General features: G+C 39.9%; 1 protein-coding gene across 2 annotated transcripts; it reads right to left on the bottom strand.

Annotated features, from left to right (window-relative positions):
- Window positions 1–1,228: 1,228 nt before the first annotated feature.
- Window positions 1,229–12,493, bottom strand: LOC133126451 (inositol monophosphatase 1-like). 2 transcript variants are annotated; one of them, XM_061238706.1, is made up of 9 exons: window positions 12,415–12,493; window positions 11,415–11,494; window positions 11,128–11,261; window positions 9,589–9,693; window positions 6,644–6,689; window positions 5,875–5,983; window positions 5,566–5,674; window positions 4,523–4,674; window positions 1,229–3,201 (listed from the first exon to the last, which is right to left on the bottom strand). In XM_061238706.1, exons 2-9 carry the CDS (start codon window positions 11,475–11,477, stop codon window positions 3,083–3,085), a joined length of 837 nt encoding a protein of 278 aa, XP_061094690.1. In that variant the 5' UTR covers window positions 11,478–11,494; window positions 12,415–12,493; the 3' UTR covers window positions 1,229–3,082. The 2 variants fall into 2 exon arrangements, with proteins under 2 accessions (XP_061094690.1, XP_061094691.1); XM_061238707.1 differs by lacking the exon at window positions 12,415–12,493 and adding an exon at window positions 11,908–12,356.
- Between the last annotated feature and the right edge of the window lie 9,309 nt (window positions 12,494–21,802).

Below are 21,802 nucleotides of genomic sequence, written 5' to 3'. Positions count from 1 at the left end.
GAAGTTAGAGGTTTTCTAATGCTGTCATACACAGAAAACCTGGCCCATGCCTATATTATAAGTAGATTAGATCAGTGTAATGCTCTCTTCTGTCCCAAAGACACTGTGGGGCAGCTGCTGCTCATTAAAAATTTGGTAGCTAGAATTCTGTACAAGAAATCTGAACATATCACAACTGTTTCAAATAATATTGTTCCTTGTCTACAAAGTATTGAAAGGCCTGTACAATATATCCATGAGGATTGATTATGGGCCAATTAGGGCTCTCAGGTCTTCTGGCAGCAAAACTTAAGCTGTTCCAAGATGAAATCTCTTTTAGTCATTATGCTCACAGTTGTTGGAGAGGTTTGCTAGAGGATATGAGACGTGCCTCACCTCTGCCCAATCATGTGCTTTGGAAGGCCAAGAGAATGTAGGTTTTCATTCCAACCAATTGCTCCACCTGCTGATATCACTAATTATAACACCTTGACCAGATTGAAAGGAAAAACCCCCCGAAACAAACAACAAACGAAAGCGGCTACAGTAGAAGTGTGCAAATGCATCACAAAAGAAGAATGCAACAGGTGCTGTCAACGGGTCACAGGCAGATTGCAAGCAAGGGATAAGCTACCAATATAAGTGTTATTTATTTTCATTTACTTAAATACTCTGTTCCAATACTTTTTCTCACCTAAAAATTGGGAGGTCTGATACCAAAGGTGCTATGTTCTATCACATCTAGGTGTAAATACCAGGAAATAAAAGCTGAAATTCTGAACTCCTGTCTCATCATCTTTTTTTCTCAACCCCAAATGTATTCAGTGTATTGCAAAAATAAAGGAATTGGTAAATGGCAAATGGTAAATGGTAAATGGCAGGCATTTATATAGCGCTTTTATCCAAAGCACTGTACAATTGATGCTTCTCCATTCCCCCATTCATACACACACTCACACACCGACGGCGATTGGCTGCCATGCAAGGCCCCGACCAGCTCGTCAGGAGCATTTGGGGGTTAGGTGTCTTGCTCAGGGACACTTCGACGCAGCCCGGGCGGGGGATCGAACCGGCAACCCTCCGACTGCCAGACGACTGCTCTTACGGCCTGAGCCTGGCCTTGCCGTTCCTTTTGGAGGGGACTGTATCTATAATTTGATTAAGCAGAACACTGAACACAGGCATTATGAGACCAACAAATTACATTGTAGAAAAAACTTTTTTTTTTTTAAACTCAATTATCACATCATTTGATTCAAAAGCTACTTTTATTATTTTATGTTTTGTTGCCATTTCCTTTGTTCCTTTACTGTACTATATGGCAAAACACTGTTTAACAGTTTTACATTAATACATTGAAATTACACATTGGGATATTCAGCATGGATTCACATGACTGTTATAGTACATTCTCTTATACTGCAGTGCTCAGAACTGTGAAATCCATTGAACCTAGTAGCTCTGCTGACATCCTGCATTACATATAATTCCCTTCCCTTATTTGGCCTCCCCTTTAAACAGTAATAACACCAATCCCACACATTTTATAGTCAGATAATGGACTATCTAAATAATAGAATGACTATAGGTTGGTCTGGGAGTAAGCTATACATGAATAGCATCCCAATACCATCATGGACAGAAACATAAGAGGCTTAAATTCAAATATGGAATACGTGCATACACATACAGCGCAATGTACATCTGATATGTGAAATAATGTTGCAAATAATCAATGAAATAATGCTAATCATTTAAAGTTAAAAAGTCCTAAAAAAGACCCACCACTTGAAAAAATACAACATCACCATACTGTAAGTATAACCCCTAATGCAGTGCAAATAAATAAGTACTGACATAGTATACAGTAGTATGATTAAAACCACTGACAATATTGTTACTGGAATCTAAATTAACAGTGAATAAGTGTAGATTTCCTTCACCATAAAGTATCCTGGCCTAACAATTTTACGAGGTAGATGAAATGCCATTACTACCATTTTCTTAGCTAAATCACACTTAAATAGGGTTAGAAAATATTGTGATCTATCAACTTAAAGGGATAAAAACTGAAAAAGTATAACGTTTATTAACATAGCATAATAATGGAAATAAAGCAAGTTGGTGCTATGAGAGCACATAGGACTATATGGGACTATATGGGGCTATATGGGGGGAAAAAATAATTTAAATACACACACACACAGGAATTATGTATTTAAGTTAACTGTCAAAAGTATTAAAAGCACAAAATGAAGCACTTCAATTAATTCTTCAGGACAATATATGGCCAGCTGAGGAAAGCACTGGACTATCTGATGGCCTTTACTGGGCTGCTAAATGCTTGGTCTCTCACACCAAATCAGAAGGTCAGAAACCAAGACAAAACAATTTCACTTCCATGTTTTTATATGCTAGGATGTTATTGCACTGTTATTTTAGTTCAGCTTTAATTTGACAGAGAAACATGTTGCCTGTTTACACCTTTCTGCACTGAATAGAGTGGAGGCCTGTGAGATTTAAATAGGAGAGCCTAACGGTAAATACTGTATAAATTGTTGGTTGTTTTTGGCTGTTTTGCATGAATAACAAACAAGTCACTTTAAAATAAAACCAGATCATCAGCAGCCAATGGTATTTTGGATAATTGAATCTATTAAGGTGATATAACCTCGCATAAGCGTTGCACATTCCACATGGAAATTTCACGAAGCAGAACCCATCTATAATCTCTTCCTTATAAACAAAATGCAACATATAAAATAAATCCCATCCAATCTTTTCATTATACAGTAACACACAAAATCTCACAAGGTACACAAAGTTAACGCTGCCACACATTAGATGCGATCAAGCTGCAGATGGAGGACCTTATTTAAATCTATACATTTGCTAATCATGCAAAGGAATCATATCAGGTTCAGGACAAAGTTCAAAAGTTCCTGTTTAGCCTCTGCTACTATTAGCTCACAAGCTCGCACTGCACAATACTATTCCTGTCATTGATTGTTTCCAACTTGTTCCAAATTTAAGGCGCAAACAAATGCCGGTAGTGCTTGTTTTGAAGTGTCCAATTGAATTTTGGAGTGTGCAAACCGGTGCTCTAGCCCAAGGTGTCATCTCGCCCACAGGGAAACACTTGGAGTTGCTGGGCAATACGCTCGGCAATGGCTCTACTGCTTGCTGTGATCAGCCTGCGAGACATCAGGTCAAACGGGCCACCTGGAACACAAGCACAGGTGTGCACCAAAGCTTATCACAGTGCAAATCAGAATGCAGCACAGAATACAATGGCTTCAGAAAGTATTCAGAACTCTTTACGTTTTGCACCCTTCATTATGTTGTAGATTTAATTTTAAATGGATAAAATTGCCCATCAATCTATGCTCAATAGCCCATATTGACAAATGTATTGAAAATCAAGAACTGCAATCTGTCATTTACAAGTATTAAGACCCTTTGCTGTGGCACTCACATTGTGGTAGGCCCTGTTTGCTTTAATTATCATTGAAATGTGTCTAGAACTTAGAGTCCACCTGTGGTAAAAATAATGGATTCTCTAGCCTGATGAGACAAACAAACTCTTTGAGCAGAACTCCAAGCACTATGTCTGGCGAACAACAGGCACTGCTGGCTAATACCATCTCTAAGGTGAAGCATGGTGGTGGCTTCTCAGCAGCAGGGAGAAGGACACTGGTCAGAATTGAGGGAAGGATGAATGTAGCCTGTACAGAGAGGTCCTTGAATAAAACCTGCTCCCAAGTGCGCGCAACCTCAGACTTGGGCAGCAGTTCACCATTCAGCACGACAATGACCTGAAGCATACAGCCAAGACAACGCTGGAGAGACTTCAGCACAGTCTCTGACTGTACTTGAGTGGCCCAGCCATAGCCTAGTCTTAAACCCCATAGAACATCTGTGGAGAGACAGGAAGAATGGGATAAACTGCCCAAATCCAGGTGTGCAAAGCTTGTAGACTTACCCCAGAAGACTCAAAGCTGCTGCCAAAGGGGCTCCTACAAAGTACTAAATCAAGGGTCTGAATACTTACATAAATTAAGAGATTTCAGTTTTAGATTTTTTATAAATTTGCAAAAAACTTCTAAAAACATGTTTTCACTTTGTCATGGGTTATTGTGTGTAGTTTGTTGGGCAAGAATTGCAATTCTAAAATGAAATCTGCAACACAATAAAGTGTGAAAAAAGTGAAGGGGTCTGAATGTCTTCTGAAGCCACTCTATGTTAGGTGTAAATCCTTTCATAATTTCATCCAGTCTCCATGAATTCACAGGCCTGCTCCTTGTTAATTACAACAATCATCTCTGGACCAGCTGCATTACACTTAAAGTACAACTAAACTAATCAGTTTAAACAATTCCCACTAGCCCTCATAAGTGGCGTACTACTTTCGCAATATCAACCACTAACCACAAAGTTCCATAAAGCAAAGACTATAGATCTTTGTTTTAACGAACTTTGCGGTTAGACGTCTTTTAAGTGTGGTGTATTTAAGCACGCTGCAGTGCCTTGGTCCATGGCTTACCCGTTACATCCATGATGACTCCACCAGCCTCAGTAACAATGGCAGCACCCCCAGCCATATCCCAGCAGTGGATCCCAATGTGGTAGTATGCGTCAGCTGATCCACATGCTACCAGACACATATTCACTGCCGCACTACCCGGAGAGCGGATACTAGCAGAAGGAATCAGGACAGACATTAAACACATTGGAAACTTATTGGACACAGAGCTTTCTATGCAGCTATTCTACTATGTATTGATACAAATATGTAGGACAATATGTTGGATAACTAAGCTTTGCTGGAATAGCACTGGGATGCCTGCACTAAAACTGAAAGATGATAAGCAGAGAATGCACTATACCAGGCATTAAGAGTCTCAACAAGAAGCTCTATTGGGGAATCTGGGTTAAAAGTAGGTAGTAAACACAAGATGACTTTCAGAAAATGTCACTATTATAAAAACTAAAACACAGTTAAGGAGTAGTGCTAAGGGAGGTTACTTTAGGTCAGGGGTGGACAGTATTTCTCATACTAGTATCAGAAGTATTTGAAATACAAAATTGTATTTTGTAACTTGTATTTTATGGTGGAGGATCCTACAGATACATGTAATTTGTATCAAAATACTTTAGAATTCTATATTTTAGAATTTTCAAGATACCAAAAATACTTTCCCCACCCAACCTCAAAACTCATAAACAGGGCTCATCCAGGAACTCATGCCCAAGCCCTCTCCAACGGCTGGCAACAACACGGCTGCCATTACATGTCATTACGCAGCACTGCTTCAACATTTTTAATGCCAAAAGATGCCTAACTGGCTTAGCCTACTAGCTAACATCAAATAACTGCAACAGGATAACTAGTACAGTGTCTCAGTGTTTTTCTTGGAGATGCTTTGTTTTTAGTTGTTCAGTTGCTGTTCAGTTCAGTTGCTATGTTTGGTACATAGGTATAACTGTTTCACACTACAATGGTCACTTTCGGGTTATTTGCTAGATACTAGCTACATCAGCCTAGCTACGTGCACATGGGAAAACAGGGTGTGATCGCAAGCTCACCCATGTACAGGGATGGTCAGGACCTTCCGCATGTTTAACATCATGGCATTAAAGTGCTCAGGATCTGCCTTTATCCCCAGCTCCGTCAGCACAAGGGACTTTGAGATGTCTACAGATGGGAGAGACTGAGACATTAACATTTTATGCCTTCATGTTTCCATAAATCTGTACATTCAATATTATGCAATTATAGTTTGTATGTAAATGTGTGAATTATTGGTTTTGTCTACTGACATAATAATTATCTTCATAGTTCAATAAATAACAGTAAAATTATATTACGTATTATGATAATGATGATTAACTCACCTTCTTGCCCGGACACTTTGATCGGGACTCCATTGCAGAATGCTCCTTTCCCTTTCCGTGCTGTATACATCTTCTCTTCAATGCAGCTGTACACAATCCCAAACTCAATCTGAAAAACAAGCAAGTTACCTTCACATCTGTCAGATGAAATGCTTAAGTACATTACATTGTATTAATGTAATGGAGTTCATAGACATGAGTCAGCACGTGAACATCAGGTTGTGCCATCTAGAGTATAGTGAGGCAGTACGACCATGATCAGTTCTCTAGACTGGAATTTGTGGTCTTTAGATAGGTGGGCTAGACACATCTCTTGTTGTGTCAATTAGTTGGTGAGGGCCATGTTTGAAACTCACTATTACTACTGTCCATGATATCACTACTAACTGTCAATCAAAACCAGGGTAATAGTGTACAAATGAAGTCTGCATTGATGGCATCTCAAAAAGAAACCCTTCATAACATGGGAAATTGTATGAATCAGTCAAATAAATATTCTATACTGGTAATCATGGCAAATCTGCCAGTGTTGGAATAGCTAGCGGACATTGCGGTTGTTAGCCGTTTGCAGTAGAAACTAGTCAAATCTGGATAAAGTTGGGACAAAGAGGCCAAACCGTTTTTTTATCGGACAACAGGCTGCACTGATTATCCGATTATCGGCACTTCTTAAGCCCACAGGACACCATTCAGATCAGAAAATCATGACATAACTCCAATTACACTATACTTAACAAAATTCAGATACTCAGAAATTTTTTTTTTTTACCTTTTTGTTAACAGCAAACCCAATGGACACAGATACAAATGGGAACCTGTATGGAAATGAGAGTTGAAGAATGAGAGTTGAAGAATAATGTCTTGAAACCTTTGCCTAGTTATCATGTGTCTCATTCATCAATGGTGGGGAGCAACTGGTCAGAAATTCAGATAACATACTATATTCCGATAACAGCCAAAATGTTTTATGAACTCATCATGTTGAGACACTATACTGCATAGTTGGGGTTCCATATTCTGGTGTCGAAAAGACTGGGCCAGTGCCAGACAGAAGATGTAGCATCACCCAGGTATGAGAAAGTTTCAGTCAGCTGGGATGAAGCATCTCATTATACGCCAGTGACCCCTCCTGGCTGATAGGGCCCACAAGTCCATCTGTTAAGCTGCAGATAAAGTTTCCTCGTCCAACTCATGTACAGTGGGCTCCATAATTATTGCCACCCCTGATGGCTAATTTTTTATTATATAAAATAAACAATACAATTATTGAGATAAAATAAAAAATGCCAACATTTGGAAATTACTGTACTGTATAAATGTGTCAATAGAACCAACCAAAATTAAACATTAATTAAATAAAAATAGAATTCACCAAAATCAAGGTTCCATAATTATTGGCACCCCTGGTTTAGTACTTGGTGCATCCATCTCTGGCAAGGATAACTGCATGGAGCATGGATTCTCCTGTAATGCTTGGCAAGGTTAAAGAACACATTTGGAGGGATTTTGGACCATTCCTCTCTGCAGATCCTTGCAAGATCCTGCTGTATTCCATCAAACTTTAAATGACCAAATGAGACCAAAATTGAATGCTTTGGTCAGATACAGCACCGTTATGTTTGGCATTGAAACCAAGATACATAAAAGGATATTTGCCTTATACCCACGGTGAAGCATGGTGGTAGGTCAGTGCTGTTTTGGGGCTGTTTTAATTCCAGAGGTGCAGGGGCGCTGGTTAAAACCAATGGTATAATGGATTCCACAAAGTATCAGGCAATTTAGCCAGACAATCTGGTTGCCTTTACAAAGGCTGAGACTGAGGCTCTAGGTGGACTTTCCAGCAAGACAATGACCCAAAGCAAACCCAAAAATCTACACAGAAATGGTTCCATGACAACAAATTCTATGTTCTGCAATGGCCATCTCAGATTTGAAACTGGGTTGGTTCCATTGAAACATTTGTAAAGCACAGTATTTTTCACGTTGGCATTTTTGAGTTTGTCAATAATTACATTGTTTATTATTTAAAGTATTTTTTGTGCATTGCAAGTCAGGGGTGCCAATAATTCTGGAGCCCACTGTATGTATGAGGCCAAGCTGCAGTGATAAAAAGTGGCAGCTTCAGAGGAGAGCTTGTCTGCACACTCCCAAGTCGATAACGGAGGTTGCAGCAATGAGTCATGACAAACACAAATGGGCATTCCAAACTGAGAAAAAAAGTCAATAAATGAATAAACAAATAAATGAATAAATAAAAGTGACATGGTAGCTTACCAAAATAACAAGCGGAGTGTTCAAGTATCTTGTGGTTAAAAGTGTTACTTTCATTTCTGTGCAGCTTGCTGCAAATTTATTAAAAATAAAAAACTAAGAAATCACATGTACATAAGTATTCACAGCCTTTGCTCAATACTTTGTTGATCCACCTTTGGCAGCAATTACAGCCTCAAGTCTTTTTGAATATGATGCCACAAGCTTGGCACACCTATCTTTGGGCAGTTTCGCCCATTCCTTTTTGCAGCACCTCTCAAGCTCCATCAGGTTGGATGGGGAGTGTCGGTACACAGCCATTTTCAGATCTCTCCTGAGATGTTCAATCGGATTCAAGTCTGGGCCCTGGCTGGGCCACTCAAGGACATTCACAGAGCATGATGCTGCCACCACCATGCTTCACTGTAGGGATGGTATTGGCCAGGTGATGAGCGGTGCCTGGTTTCCTCCAAACATGACGCCTGGCATTCACGCCAAAGAGTTCAATCTTTGTCTCATCAGACCAGAGAATTTTGTTTCTCATGGTCTGAGAGTCCTTCAGGTGCCTTTTGGCAAACTCCAGGCAGGCTGCCATGTGCCTTTTACTAAGGAGTGGCTTCCGTCTGGCCACTCTACCATACAGGCCTGACTGGTGGATTGCTGCATAGATGGTTGTCCTTCTGGAAGGTTCTCCTCTCTCCACAGAGGAATGCTGGAGCTCTAACAGAGTGACCATCAGGTTCTTGGTCACCTCCCTGACTAAGGCCCTTCTCCCCGAATTGCTCTGTTTAGACAGGCGGCCAGCTCTAGGAAGAGTCCTGGTGGTTCTAAACTTCTTCCATTTACGGATGATGGAGGCCACTGTGCTCATTGGGACCTTCAAAGCAGCAGAAATTTTTCTGTACCCTTCCCCAGATTTGTGCCTCGAGACAATCCTGTCTCGGAGGTCTACAGACAATTCCTTTGACTTCATGCTTGGTTTGTGCTCCGACGTGCACTGTCAACTGTGGGACCTTATATAGACAGGTGTGTGCCTTTCCAAATCATGTCCAATCAACTGAATTTACCACAGGTGGACTCCAATTAAGCTGTAGAAACATCTCAAGGTTGATCAGTGGAAGCAGGATGCACCTGAGCTCAATTTTGAGTTTCATGGCAAAGGCTGTGAATACTTATGTACATGTGATTTCTTAGTTTTTTATTTTTAATAAATTTGGAAAAATTTCAAAAAAACTTATTTCATGTTGTCATTATGGGGTGTTTGTTGTGTGTAGAATTTTTAGGAAAAAAATGAATTTATTCCATTTTGGAATAAGGCTGTAACATAACAAAATGTGGGAAAACTGAAGCGCTGTGAATACTTTCCGGATGCACTGTATATAGAAAAGCCTTGCTAAGCTTTGCAGGAGCCGTAAGCCTTAATTTTCAGCAAAATTGAAAAGTACAATCCAGGTTTTAACAAACCTGTGGACAAAGTTAGTGGTCCCATCGATGGGGTCAATGATCCAGGTGGGGTTGTCCGTGAGAATGCTGGGAGCTCCTGCAGCCACAGATTCCTCCCCGATAAAACTAACAGAACAACCAGAGAAAATGACAGGGGGAATGAAAGTAATTCCACACCAACGGAAAAATTGTTATAATATTATATATTAAAAAATATTAAGAAACTATAACTGGGCCATTCCATACCAACTCCAGGAGGTTCCACTACAGCCTGAAATTTTGTAATTTCATACTCACGTTGAAAAACACAATTTTTAGGGGTTGATAACTTTCTAGTTTTTTTGGGCCTAAAAGTGGAATGTTCTTGACTGGCCAAGTCAATCGCCTGACCTCAATCGCCTGACCTCAATCGAATTGAGCAGGCATTTCACTTGCTGAATACCAGACTGAAGGAAAATAGCCCCTGAAACAAGCAGGAGCTGAAGAGGGCCTGGCAGAGCATCACAAACTTTTTTCTGAAGCAACCCCAAATTAATGTCCACAATTTTACATGACCCCAACATCCCACCCAAACAAAGGCCTTGTACCTAACCCTTGACTGTATTGGCCGTGACTATATATATACCATGGCCTCTCATGCATTTCATTGTTATAGTTCAATCATTGGGATCATTGGGTTCAGCATGTAGTAGCCTACATACTCATATTTTAAAGAATTTAAATTTAAATTTCACTTTTATTTTCTCTCCAAAAAAATATTCTCAAATCAGGCGACCCCACATGGGGTCCCGACCCACAGTTTGGGAACCGCACTGTTAATTAGTACAATTCATTTTGGCCCCCTACACACAAATTTGTAAGGCCTTTCCTTACAAATTCCCTAACAAAGACCTAAAACTTTGTCGCGTTTTTCATAGGGATACCCAGCAAACTTTAAATGGGTCTACTAGCAAAATGAAATGGAGTATGAAGCTCAAATTTTGAGGAATTTTACATCCCAACACACAGCAAAAGAGAAAAATCCTAGAGGTGCTGTGGTGCAACCTCATTGAGTTGGCATGGAATCGCCTAACTGATGTTTTACACACTGCAGACTGTTGCTATAGGACATTTCCCTTACTGTGCCATTCTCTGTTCAGGCTTGGGTTCTGTCGCATCACTTGAAGATTACAACCCTACCTCAAAAATGTCGGTATCCTAAAGGGCATCAGCTACCTCACAGCCCACCCTAGGCCCCTGAACCTGAGCTGTTCCATTTTCTTCCAACAAACTGAGAGCGGAACTGAATTTTAATAGGGAGGTAAATCGGAAGTCTCGCTGAATGGGATTTCCGGTATACAGATACGTGCAATGCCAGTGAATTTCATCATAGTCAGCAACAACAACTTCATATAAGCAAATGAAGCATTAAATTGTTCTACAAACACAAAATTCAAGGCTCCAGATCATCCGTAAATTAACGCAATGCAGCTTTTCATTGTTTTTAAAAGAAAACTACCATTCCCGATACATTCGCTTTACCTCCCTATACCATCAATTCCTCCCAGCAGCACAACTTGCCTGTGATTGGGATACTTCTCCTTTAATGAGGATATGATTAGGGCCTCCACTTTCTGATCGGTCTCTGTCACAAGATCCACTGGGGAGCTCTTTTGCATGACAGAGATTTCCTTCTTCAGTGCATCTCTAATCATCTGACCAGACAAAACATCAGTAATAATGAAATACATGAGTAAGACCATTTATAAACACAGTATGTACAGAATAGGAAAGGCTGACAAAAAATGTATTGACAAACGGAGAGAGAGAGAAGATGGAGCAGTTACACTAGAGACAATAATGCTCACCTTCCCTGCCTCCTTTGTCACAACCAGGCAGTGGTCCATGCACTCCTTCCAAGGGTCTGACATGGCTGCAGCAGTTTACCCTACGACAGTGGAAGTTATGGTTACCTGCTTGTTATGTAGATACAGGTCAGGAGCTTCAGTTAATGTTCACATAAACCATCAGAATGGGGGAAAAATGTGATCTGGACTTTGACCGTGGAATGATTGTTGGTGGCACAGGGTGGTTTGAGTATCTCAGAAACTGCTGCTCTCCTAGGATTTTTGTGCACACTCATCTTTTGTAAACTACACTCATAGTTTGTAAAGAATGGTGCAAAAAAACAAAATCTGCTGACAGGAAGGTGACAGTAACGCAAACACACAACGCATCATAACTCTAAGTGGATAGGCTACAGCAGTAGAAGCCTACAAAATAAGCCTAATAAATATCTAATAAAGTGCTCGGTGAGTGTACATATTGTAAATTAGTTTCGTTCGCATTCAAAAAACATACCTGTAAAAAGAAAAGCTCGGTTACAACGTTAGCTACGTTATAACTATAAAAGCTAGTGTTATCTGTTCCAATATTCTTTGTTTATCTTAGGCTATGTGCTTGAAATAAGATTGCAAGCTAACGTTGACTTAGCTGTTTGCGGAAACGAATGACATGACTGCAAATTAGCTAGCTAGCTAGATAAGTAGCGAGCCACCAAGATTGAGTACTCAGAATAGTTAGTTACAAGCTAGCCATCGTCTAACATTATATCGTAGCTTCGTTAACGTTAGATAGCTGCAAGTTGCTGTCTTTTATGTCCATCACATCAGACAGACAGAAGACAAGCTATTCCAAGCATTCTTTTCAGTGTTCAGGAGCAACCTAACTTTCCTTTGTATAGAAAATAAATCTAGTTATTACACAGTGTATTAATTTATGGCTTCTGACTAAATCATACTATACTAGCTAGTTGTCTAATTTAATATTATCATTTTAATTTGAATGCTAGACTGGTATTCAAGCTACCTTTTGATTTCCGTGCTTGAGGCCTTTGAACCTGTAGCTTGCGTATACGTTACCTGCCGGTTTCAACTCCTGACAACTAACTTCCGGTTTATGGATTTCAGAATTAAAGTTTGTTGTTTGTCAAAATAGTGATTTTATTAAAATAACTTTCACAATCTAACTTTAACTTAGTTATTTCCTAGACAAATAAAAAAATAAAAAAATAATTACAAGTGACTTTCCAAATAATTTTACATTAGAAAACGTTACAAGAAGGCAAAAATAACACAAATGAAATTATACTATTTTTTCATGCAAGTCAAATGTAATTGCCTGTATTGTGAAAAAGCGAAACATCCTTATTAGACTGTCCAGTATTACAAAACAGAAACAAACAAAACTTGATTTGCAATTAAATCACACATATGTTTGCAGGCTTTTCCATGGCACCCAAGTAGCCACAGTGAATTCCACTGATGTAAAATGTCTCATGGATGTGCTAGGTAATCACCCTCAAATTATAGACAGATAAGTTATCTCAAGGACACTAATAAACAATGTATACTTGCCCCCATGTAGCATAATAATAAAAAAATTCAAAGACATTCTACATCTAAAGACATTCCTAAACACTATTCACTATTGTCAAGTATTTATGTGGTCCCATTGCAAAGGTGTATTTATTGCAACCTCGGTTCAATTTTTCAACATGAAGCATATTCATTGGCTAAGATGGGGCATATTCCAAACTTTAAATTCTGGGCTTATGTCATACAATCGTTTATATAGACTTAACTGAAATTGCAGTGATTATTGTCTAAATAAATCTGTATATGAAATCCATATGCCATGGCAAAAAAATCTCCCAGAAGGGAGCTGGGTTGGGTTTGATTCCACTTGAACACATTCCCTTCCATTACATTACATTACATTACATTATTGGCATTTGGCAGACGCTCTTATCCAGAGCGACGTACAACAAAGTGCATACCCATAACCAGGGATAAGTTCACTGAAAGACCCTAGAGGGAAGTACAATTTCAACTGCTACCTGTACAGCAAAGATAAGGACAAGAGCCTTTTTTTTTTCAATTTTTTTTTTTTTTTTTTTGAGAACATAGAAACAAACAAACAGAGCAAAAGTGACCAAAGTTAACACTGCTTACCTAGCCAACTAAAAATACAGATACACAAAGCAAGTCACAGAGACAACAATTAAGGTTCACAGGGAGGTAGAGAGGGATGGGGAGAGGTGCTGCTTGAAGAGGTGTGTCTTCAGCTTGCGCTTGAAGGTGGGGAGAGTTTCTACAGTTCTGACCTCAACGGGGAGTTCATTCCACCACCGTGGAGCCAGAACAGACAGTAGTCGTGAGCGTGATGTGGAGGTTCGGAGAGGGGGAGGTGCCAAGCGGCCTGTGGAGGCTGAACGAAGAGGTCTGGCAGGGGTGTAGGGTCTGATGATTTTTTGTAGATAAGCTGGGGAAGACCCCTTAACTGCTTGGAAGGCTAGCACCAATGTTTTGAATTTGATGCGAGCCATGACAGGCAGCCAGTGGAGGGAAGTAAGCAGGGGGGTGACGTGTGAGTATTTGGGAAGGTTGAAGACCAGACGAGCTGCTGCATTCTGGATGAGTTGGAGGGGTCTGATGGCAGACGCTGGGAGGCCAGCCAAGAGGGAATTGCAGTAGTCCAGGCGGGACAGAACCATCGCTTGGACCAGGAGCTGGGTCGAGTAGGGGGTGAGATAGGAAGAACCTGCATGACCGGGTCACCGCCACAATGTTCTCGGAGAGGGACAGTCTGCTGTCCATCACCACGCCGAGGTTCCTTGACGGCGTGAGTGTGGTATCCCCAACGGAAATGGAGAGATCCAGATGGGGAGAGGTTTTAGCAGGGATGAATATCATTTCAGTCTTGCCTGGGTTGAGCTTTAGATGGTGGTTGTCCATCCAGCTCTGGATGTCCCTCAGGCAAGCAGAGATACGGGCTGAAACCTGCGTATCAGACGGCGGGAACGAGACGAAGAGTTGGGTATCGTCCGCGTAGCAGTGGTAGGATAGCCCATGTGCAGTGATCACAGGGCCAAGGGAGCGAGTGTAAAGAGAAAAAAGAAGCGGGCCTAGGACTGAGCCCTGGGGAACTCCTGTGGCGAGGGGCCGAGGTGTCGATACCGAACCAGCCCAGGCAACCTGGAAGGAGCGACCAGAGAGGTAGGACTCAATCCAGTCCAGGGCTGTGCCACAGATGCCCGTTGCTGACAGGGCAGACAGGAGGATGGAGTGATCCACAGTGTCGAAGGCAGCAGAGAGATCTAGAAGAATGAGGACAGAGGAGAGGGAGGTTGCTCGTGCGGCATGGAGTGACTAACTGACGGAGAGGAGCGCAGCCTCTGTCGAGTTACTGTCCTTCGCACAACAAGCAAACTTAACAGGCTTGTAAGGGAGGATAGATGATGAACAAACCAAAATGGAATGGAACTCTTGCAACCTATATAGGAAGTAACATTGGAATGTTTCTTAATAATAATTTGTAACAACCATACTATCTTATTTTTAGCGATATTAAAAGCACACCAGCCAGTTCTTAGTCCCCTCTCTCATTCCTTAACATGTGCTCCCTTCTTGGTGGAAGCTTGCATTTTAAACCCTTGGTGGGAGGGACGAAAGACAAAAGGAGCAAAGGAATATTATTGTAATTCAGAAACAAACCCAACTGGCCTCCATATTTATCCCGGCATTTTTCGGATCCCCTTTAAGTAAGGGAAGGGGGTGTCAGGAAAAAAAAGCATACAATTTGAAATCAAACCCAGACACACATTGGACTTTTATTTTGAAATTCAACCAGAAAACTGAACTGGAAGTTGGACTAACTCTGTTTAAAGGGGCAGTTCATCAGTTCATGAAACAAGTATGTTTTCATTTACCCAGTGTACTATCTATCCATCCATATACTTTTGATGGGTCTACTTTTCAGGCATAGCCAAAGTACACGGCATTTTCATTTGCATTTTCTTTTGTTTGTGTTGTTCAGTTTTCTTCTTAAATGTATGATTATTATTATTATTATTATTATTATTATTATTATTATTATTATTATTTTGTTGTTGACACTGTAAATATTTCTGCACTGCCACCATCGCACCTATAAATGAAATACACCTTCAGCACCTCATCACCGCAGTCCCTCGTCCTCTACCCTCGGCACACCATAACAGCATGGCAGTGACAACTAAGAGGAATTGGGATTGTATTTATATACAGTCAGGTCCATAAATATTGGGACATCGACACAATTCTCATCTTTTTGGCTCTATACACCACCACAATGGATTTGAAATGAAACGAACAAGATTTCCTTTAACTGCAGACTTTCAGCTTTAATTTGAGGGTATTTACATCCAAATCAGGTGAACGGTGTAGGAATTACAACAGTTTCTATATGTGCCTCCTACTTTTTAAGGGACCAAAAGTAATGGGACAAACTAACAAATAGTACCTAATAAATCAAACTTTCACTTTTTAATACTTGGTTGCAAATCCTTTGCAGTCAATTACTGCCTGAAGTCTGGAACGCATAGACATCACCAGACGCTGGGTTTCATCCCTGGTGATGCTCTGCCAGGCCTCTACTGCAACTGTCTTCAGTTCCTGCTTGTTCTTGGGGCATTTTCCCTTCAGTTTTGTCTTCAGCAAGTGAAATGTATGTTTCACCATTTCGCCATTGCATAACATTCCACTTCTTTGCCTTAAAAAACTATTTGGTTGCTTTTGCAGTATGCTTCGGGTCATTGTCCATCTGCACTGTGAAGCGCCGTCCAATGAGTTCTGAAGCATTTGGCTGAATATGAGCAGATAATATTGCCTGAAACACTTCAGAATTCATCCTGCTGCTTTTGTCAGCAGTCACATCATCAATAAATACAAGGGAACCAGTTCCATTGGCAGCCATACATGCCCACGCCATGACACTACCACCACCATGCTTCACTGATGAGGTGGTATGTTTTGGATCATGAGCAGTTCCTTTCCTTCTCCATACTCTTCTCTTCCCATCATTCTGGTACAAGTTGATCTTTGTCTCATCTGTCCATAGGATGTTGTTCCAGAACTGTAAAGGCTTTTTTAGATGTTGTTTGGCAAACTCTAATCTGGTCTTCCTGTTTTTGAGGCTCACCAATGGTTTACATCTTGTGGTGAACCCTCTGTATTCACTCTGGTGAAGTCTTCTCTTGCTTGTTGACTTTGACACACATACACCTACCTCCTGGCCAACTGTTGTGAAGGGGTTTTTCTTCACCAGGGAAAGAATTCTTCTGTCATCCACCACAGTTGTTTTCTGTGGTCTTCCAGGTCTTTTGGTGTTGCTGAGCTCACCGGTGCGTTCTTTCTTTTTAAGAGTGTTCCAAACAGTTGATTTGGCCACACCTAATGTTTTTGCTATCTCTCTGATGGGTTTGTTTTGATTTTTCAGCCTAATGATGGCTTGCTTCACTCATAGTGACAGCTCTTGATAATGAGGGAATAACACACACCTGGCCATGGAACAGCTGAGCAGCCAATTGTCCCATTACTTTTGGTCCCTTAAAAAGTGGGAGGCACATATAGAAACTGTTGTAATTCCTACACCGTTCACCTGATTTGGATGTAAATACCCTCAAATTAAAACTGAAAGTCTGCAGTTAAAGCATATCTGCTGTTTCATTTCAAATCCATTGTGGTGGTGTATAGAGCCAAAAAGATGAGAATTGTGTGGACATTATGCATCACCTTTCCAGACATTTTGCAGAACTAAATTGACATGCTCTAACATGACCTGAGTGGACTTTCCAGATGAACATGTTCAGATATGGGGGCGATGTGGCATGCAGGTCAAAGAAATGTATTTTCTCTTGAAACAACTCAATAAATAAATTAACAAGTCACTTTTATCTTTGTTCTTGACACTGGTCTCTGATACAGGCCCATGGGTTGAAACATGAATCTATTATCACATGGTGAAATTCCCATAATTATCAAATACTTTTAAGCACAACCACAGAACCTTAAGCCAAGTTTGTACCTTTCTGATTTTACGGTCATAATGTTCACTACTCATAATGATGACTGTTATTGAATCAAGGCGATGTGTACATACTTGTGAGGGCTTAATGAGCCTACAAGGAACCTGACCAGCCGAGTACGAGAATTGCCCACGGGGAAATTATGGCACTATCTACTGGAGCTCTCCTGCCCTCATATTGCCTCCAACTGTGATTTGTCTTTTCTCCCTGTCTTGTTCTGCACTTTTGACCTTGTGACCAAATAGGGAAGCATGGTCACTGCATTTCAGCCAGTCTCATACTCATCACTGTTGGGGAAGTTGCAGGCAATTTGAGAATCCTCACCTTTTGAGCACCTTTGAACAAAATGTGAGAAAGCGACAGGGTGCGGCCCACTGAGTGTTGACAGTCAACTAACACTGATACTTTTGCTTGCGTCATGCATCAGAACAGCTAAAGAAATCAACATGTAAATGGTTGGCATTTATACAGCGCCTTCATCCAAAGTGCTACACAAAGTGCTATACAATTGATTCTCATTCACATATACACTCACACACCAACGGCGATTGGCTGCCATGCAAGGCACCAACCAGCTCCTCAGGAGCAATTGGGGGTTAGGTGCCTTGCCCAGGGACTCTTCGACACACCCAGGGCAGGATCGAACCAGCAACCCTCCAACTGCCAGATGACTGCTCTTACCACCTGAGCTAGTGTCGCAAAATGTACTGTAAGGCTGCTGTTGTCAGATGATGAGCTCTGCCTCACACAAGCATTTCAAAGGAATATATTGCAAACTTATTTTGCCACTGTGTTCAACCTGAATTGTGATACAAAACATAGTAGAAATCTCAAGGCATACAATTCAAACTTAGTTTTGCAAATGTACTGTAAATGTGAACACATGCAAACTTGAGTCACCCTGAGTCACTTGGGGACCCCCATTAAGCCAAGATGTTCTTATGGCAAAGAACCTTATGTTATAATCTTCGGCCAGAAGATTCAAAATTAGATTGATCCATGATACTGCATATTGTAGTGGGAGTCATTAGAGTATATCAAAGGCCACAAAGTTTTGTCATATATCTAAATTTTTTGTGTTATATACACTCTCAGAAAAAAAGTTACGAAAAGTGTTGAAAAAGATATCAAAGCCAGTTGCTGGGGTTGTACCCTAAAGGTACATAACATTGTATCCCTTCTAATTTGATTAATTAGGTTTTTTTTTTGTTTTTGGTTGTAAAAGGTACTTCTACCCAGAAGAACAGTATTGTACCTTTCAGGGTACATTTGGGTAATTTGTTCCTAAAAGAACAAAAATATACCTCCAACGTACAATTATTTCTGAGAATGTAGACACTTTTAAAAGATATCATCACACATTGATATGTACATACATGATGAAATCTTCTTGCCATTTCCTGTGCATTTACTCCACAGCACTTCCTGAGGTGTTCCTATATTTGACAGTGAGACTGAATATAAACCAACAGAATGGCACAAATGTAACTGAAGTCCTGGAAGTAGAAGCTACAACGCTTACACTCACTGACTCTTCTGCATAATGGAATCCCTTCATACTCTGATTCTTCTCTTGGCTGTTCTCTCTGGTAAGGAAAACATACAGTGTCTAATTAATTTTAAGAAAATCATAGGACTGTACTCAGTGAGAATGTGAAGGAAGATAGTGAAGAGTCTGTAGGGCAAACCCTTTAATATTAGATATTATATTTGATATGTCATTGCTAAACTTGTTTTGTTCAAACAGAACAGGTAAATACTGTACAATAAGCACAACTGAGTTATTCTGGTGTCTTTATATTTTTTGTCTGTATTTGTTTCATGTGAATACATTTGTATCTCTGATCAATAGCACATTTGTAGGGTTGAGTCACAAGTACGCTCTTCTCTGCTCTGCACTCTCTTCTCTCAGAAACATACAGCTTGTCATCACTGAAGGAAATTATGGGACGAAGCGGAGGATCAGTGTGGATTCCCTGTTATTACAATGTTAAATACAGAAACAGTGTGAAATCCTTCTACCAAAAGCGGGCATTTGGTCGCCATAATATTTTGGCACAAACAGAACCAATTTCTACAGCTGGATCTGATGATAGAATGACAATCAGTGATGATAAATCTCAAGGAATATTTACCATTAAAATGAAGAGTCTGAAGAAGAGTGATGAAGGTCATTACTACTGTGGTCTGAAAAAGCAGAACAAGGAATCGTATATGTACCTACATGTAGATGAAGGTAAAGAGACTCTACTCACTAGATACCAGACCTGGGTCAAATACATAATTGTTTTGGATGCAAATGCTCAAATGAGCTTGCCTGAGGACCAGAAGGTGGGGTTTGCAGTTGAAAGTATTTAATAGGTTCCAATACAAAAGACAAGCTCAGTAAAGCATAGAAAAGTATTTGAATCCAAACCAATTATGTTTTTGACCCAGGTCTGCTAGATACAGGGGTCTCAAACTATATTTCTGGAGGGCTGCGGTCTCTGCTGGTTTTCGTGCATTATTTCCTTTTAATCAGCAGTCTCTTTAGCCAATCAGTGATCAAAAATCAGAAGATTTTAGATTAATGTACTTGATTATGATAAAAGAGAGGAACAAATGTCTGATCGTAAATATTGTTAAATGTCTGATCATCATTCTAATGGAGATACAGTAATTCTTCTGTTCTCTTAATAGGTGACTATGGTCTGTCCCTCAACAGCGACAGTAATGTGTTCACAGGACAGGAGAATGGATCAGTTGCTGTCTCCTGTAAATATACCAATACCAAATATGTGAGCTTTAAAAAATACTGGTGTAGAGGGAGATACTTTGACTCCTGTAAAAAAATAAAAATATCAGATTCTCCCAGGCATTACAATACGGGAGTATCAATCAGAGATGACACAGCAAGTCAAGAATTTACAGTGACTATGACCCGACTGCAGAGGAAAGATTCAGACTGGTACTGGTGTGCAATAGAAAAGGCATTTAAACATGAAAGAGTCCCTGTCCACATCAGAGTCACACAAGGTAAGATCACATTATTGACATTGTGTCCTTTCTAAAGATAATTATCCCCAAAAATATGACAAATGCGGTTGTATGACAAATGTACAGTCAGTCAATATTTCAGAATTGACCAAAAAATGTTAGCATGTAACAACTAGAACACTAGTACAACAGAGAATATAGGTAAATGTGCCAATAAATTCATAATATAGCATAGTATAAACCAGTAAAACATATTTTAAATGATAATTGTTGACAGTTATTTTATTTTTAAGCGCTGATTTCAGTACATGCTCATAGATTATCATGTGTTTGCTTCTAAATAACATGCTTAGTTTCTGAGGATTGTTTCTGTTATAGCATCTGAAACTGAACAACTTCAAGTAGACACATCATCATCCCCACAGTCAGTTGTGACTAATGGTGTGACTGTCAGCAGAAACCAAAGAGTTTATATCAGTACTGAACCACCAGAAACATACAGGTAAACTAATCTACAACACCATAAAAAAGCAAACACAAATTCAAATAAAACTGTCACACATGCACTTAACACACACCAATTATTTTATAAAGAATGACTCAACTGTAAAAATGCACAAAAATGAAATTATTTATAGAAAGAGCAATATTCACACTGAGAAATTGACATTAGACAACTGTTTCAAGTTTGAAATTTCATTTTCACATTCTGGTCACCCTTTACTTCACCAGTCATAGCCGTGATGTCTCATAAGTGAGGTACATCACATTCGGCAGATAGGGGCTTTCACACATCTTCTAAGAGTAGGGTTAATATTAATTATACACTGTAGTGCAAGAGTTAACAATCCTCTTGTGTGTCTGGTAATAAATACCCCAAGTATTATTATGGTCAAAACCGAAAATGTATTCCATCTCCTACACCTTTAAATAAATGCATTTTTATTGTAAAATACGTTAAGCATATCATAACATAACATAACATAACATTTTCTTTAAATTTCACACTGATTTTCTCTTTGTTTTTGGTTCGTAAGATTATAGTGCATTCCATTGACTGCCTCAGTTCCTCTTATTGTACAGCAATGCATCTGAAGACAGCAGATCTCATTTGACCATTGCCCTGGTGATGAGTTGCCTGGTCCTCCTTTTCCTGACAGGCAGCATTTTCACTCTTAAAACAAAGAGGAACATGAGAGGCAAGTTTTGAACATACAAATCTGCTGACAGAAACTAACCACAATGAAAAACATAGTTTCAGACATGTTGTACTTTATTTTAGATTGGCCATGGCTATTCAGCGAGTAATACGGAAACAAGGAAGGAAATCTTGCTCTAACAGTTTTACTACTGCTGGAACAGAGATGTGAGAAG

Source organism: Conger conger, chromosome 4, assembly GCF_963514075.1.
Source record: "Conger conger chromosome 4, fConCon1.1, whole genome shotgun sequence".
NCBI classification, from domain to species: Eukaryota; Metazoa; Chordata; class Actinopteri; order Anguilliformes; family Congridae; genus Conger; species Conger conger.
This window is presented reverse-complemented; position numbering and strand designations above follow the sequence as displayed.

Excerpts from the sequence above, each read along its gene's own strand:
- LOC133126451 (XM_061238706.1), bottom strand. The coding sequence starts at position 11,477 with ATGTCAGACCCTTGGAAGGAGTGCATGGACCACTGCCTGGTTGTGACA. Across the intron at positions 5,984-6,643 it reads GGTTTGCTGTTAACAAAAAG|ATTGAGTTTGGGATTGTGTA; the intron begins GTAAAAAAAAAA and ends CTTGTTTTTCAG. Across the intron at positions 4,675-5,565 it reads CTGACCATCCCTGTACATGG|TATCCGCTCTCCGGGTAGTG; the intron begins GTGAGCTTGCGA and ends TCCTTCTGCTAG.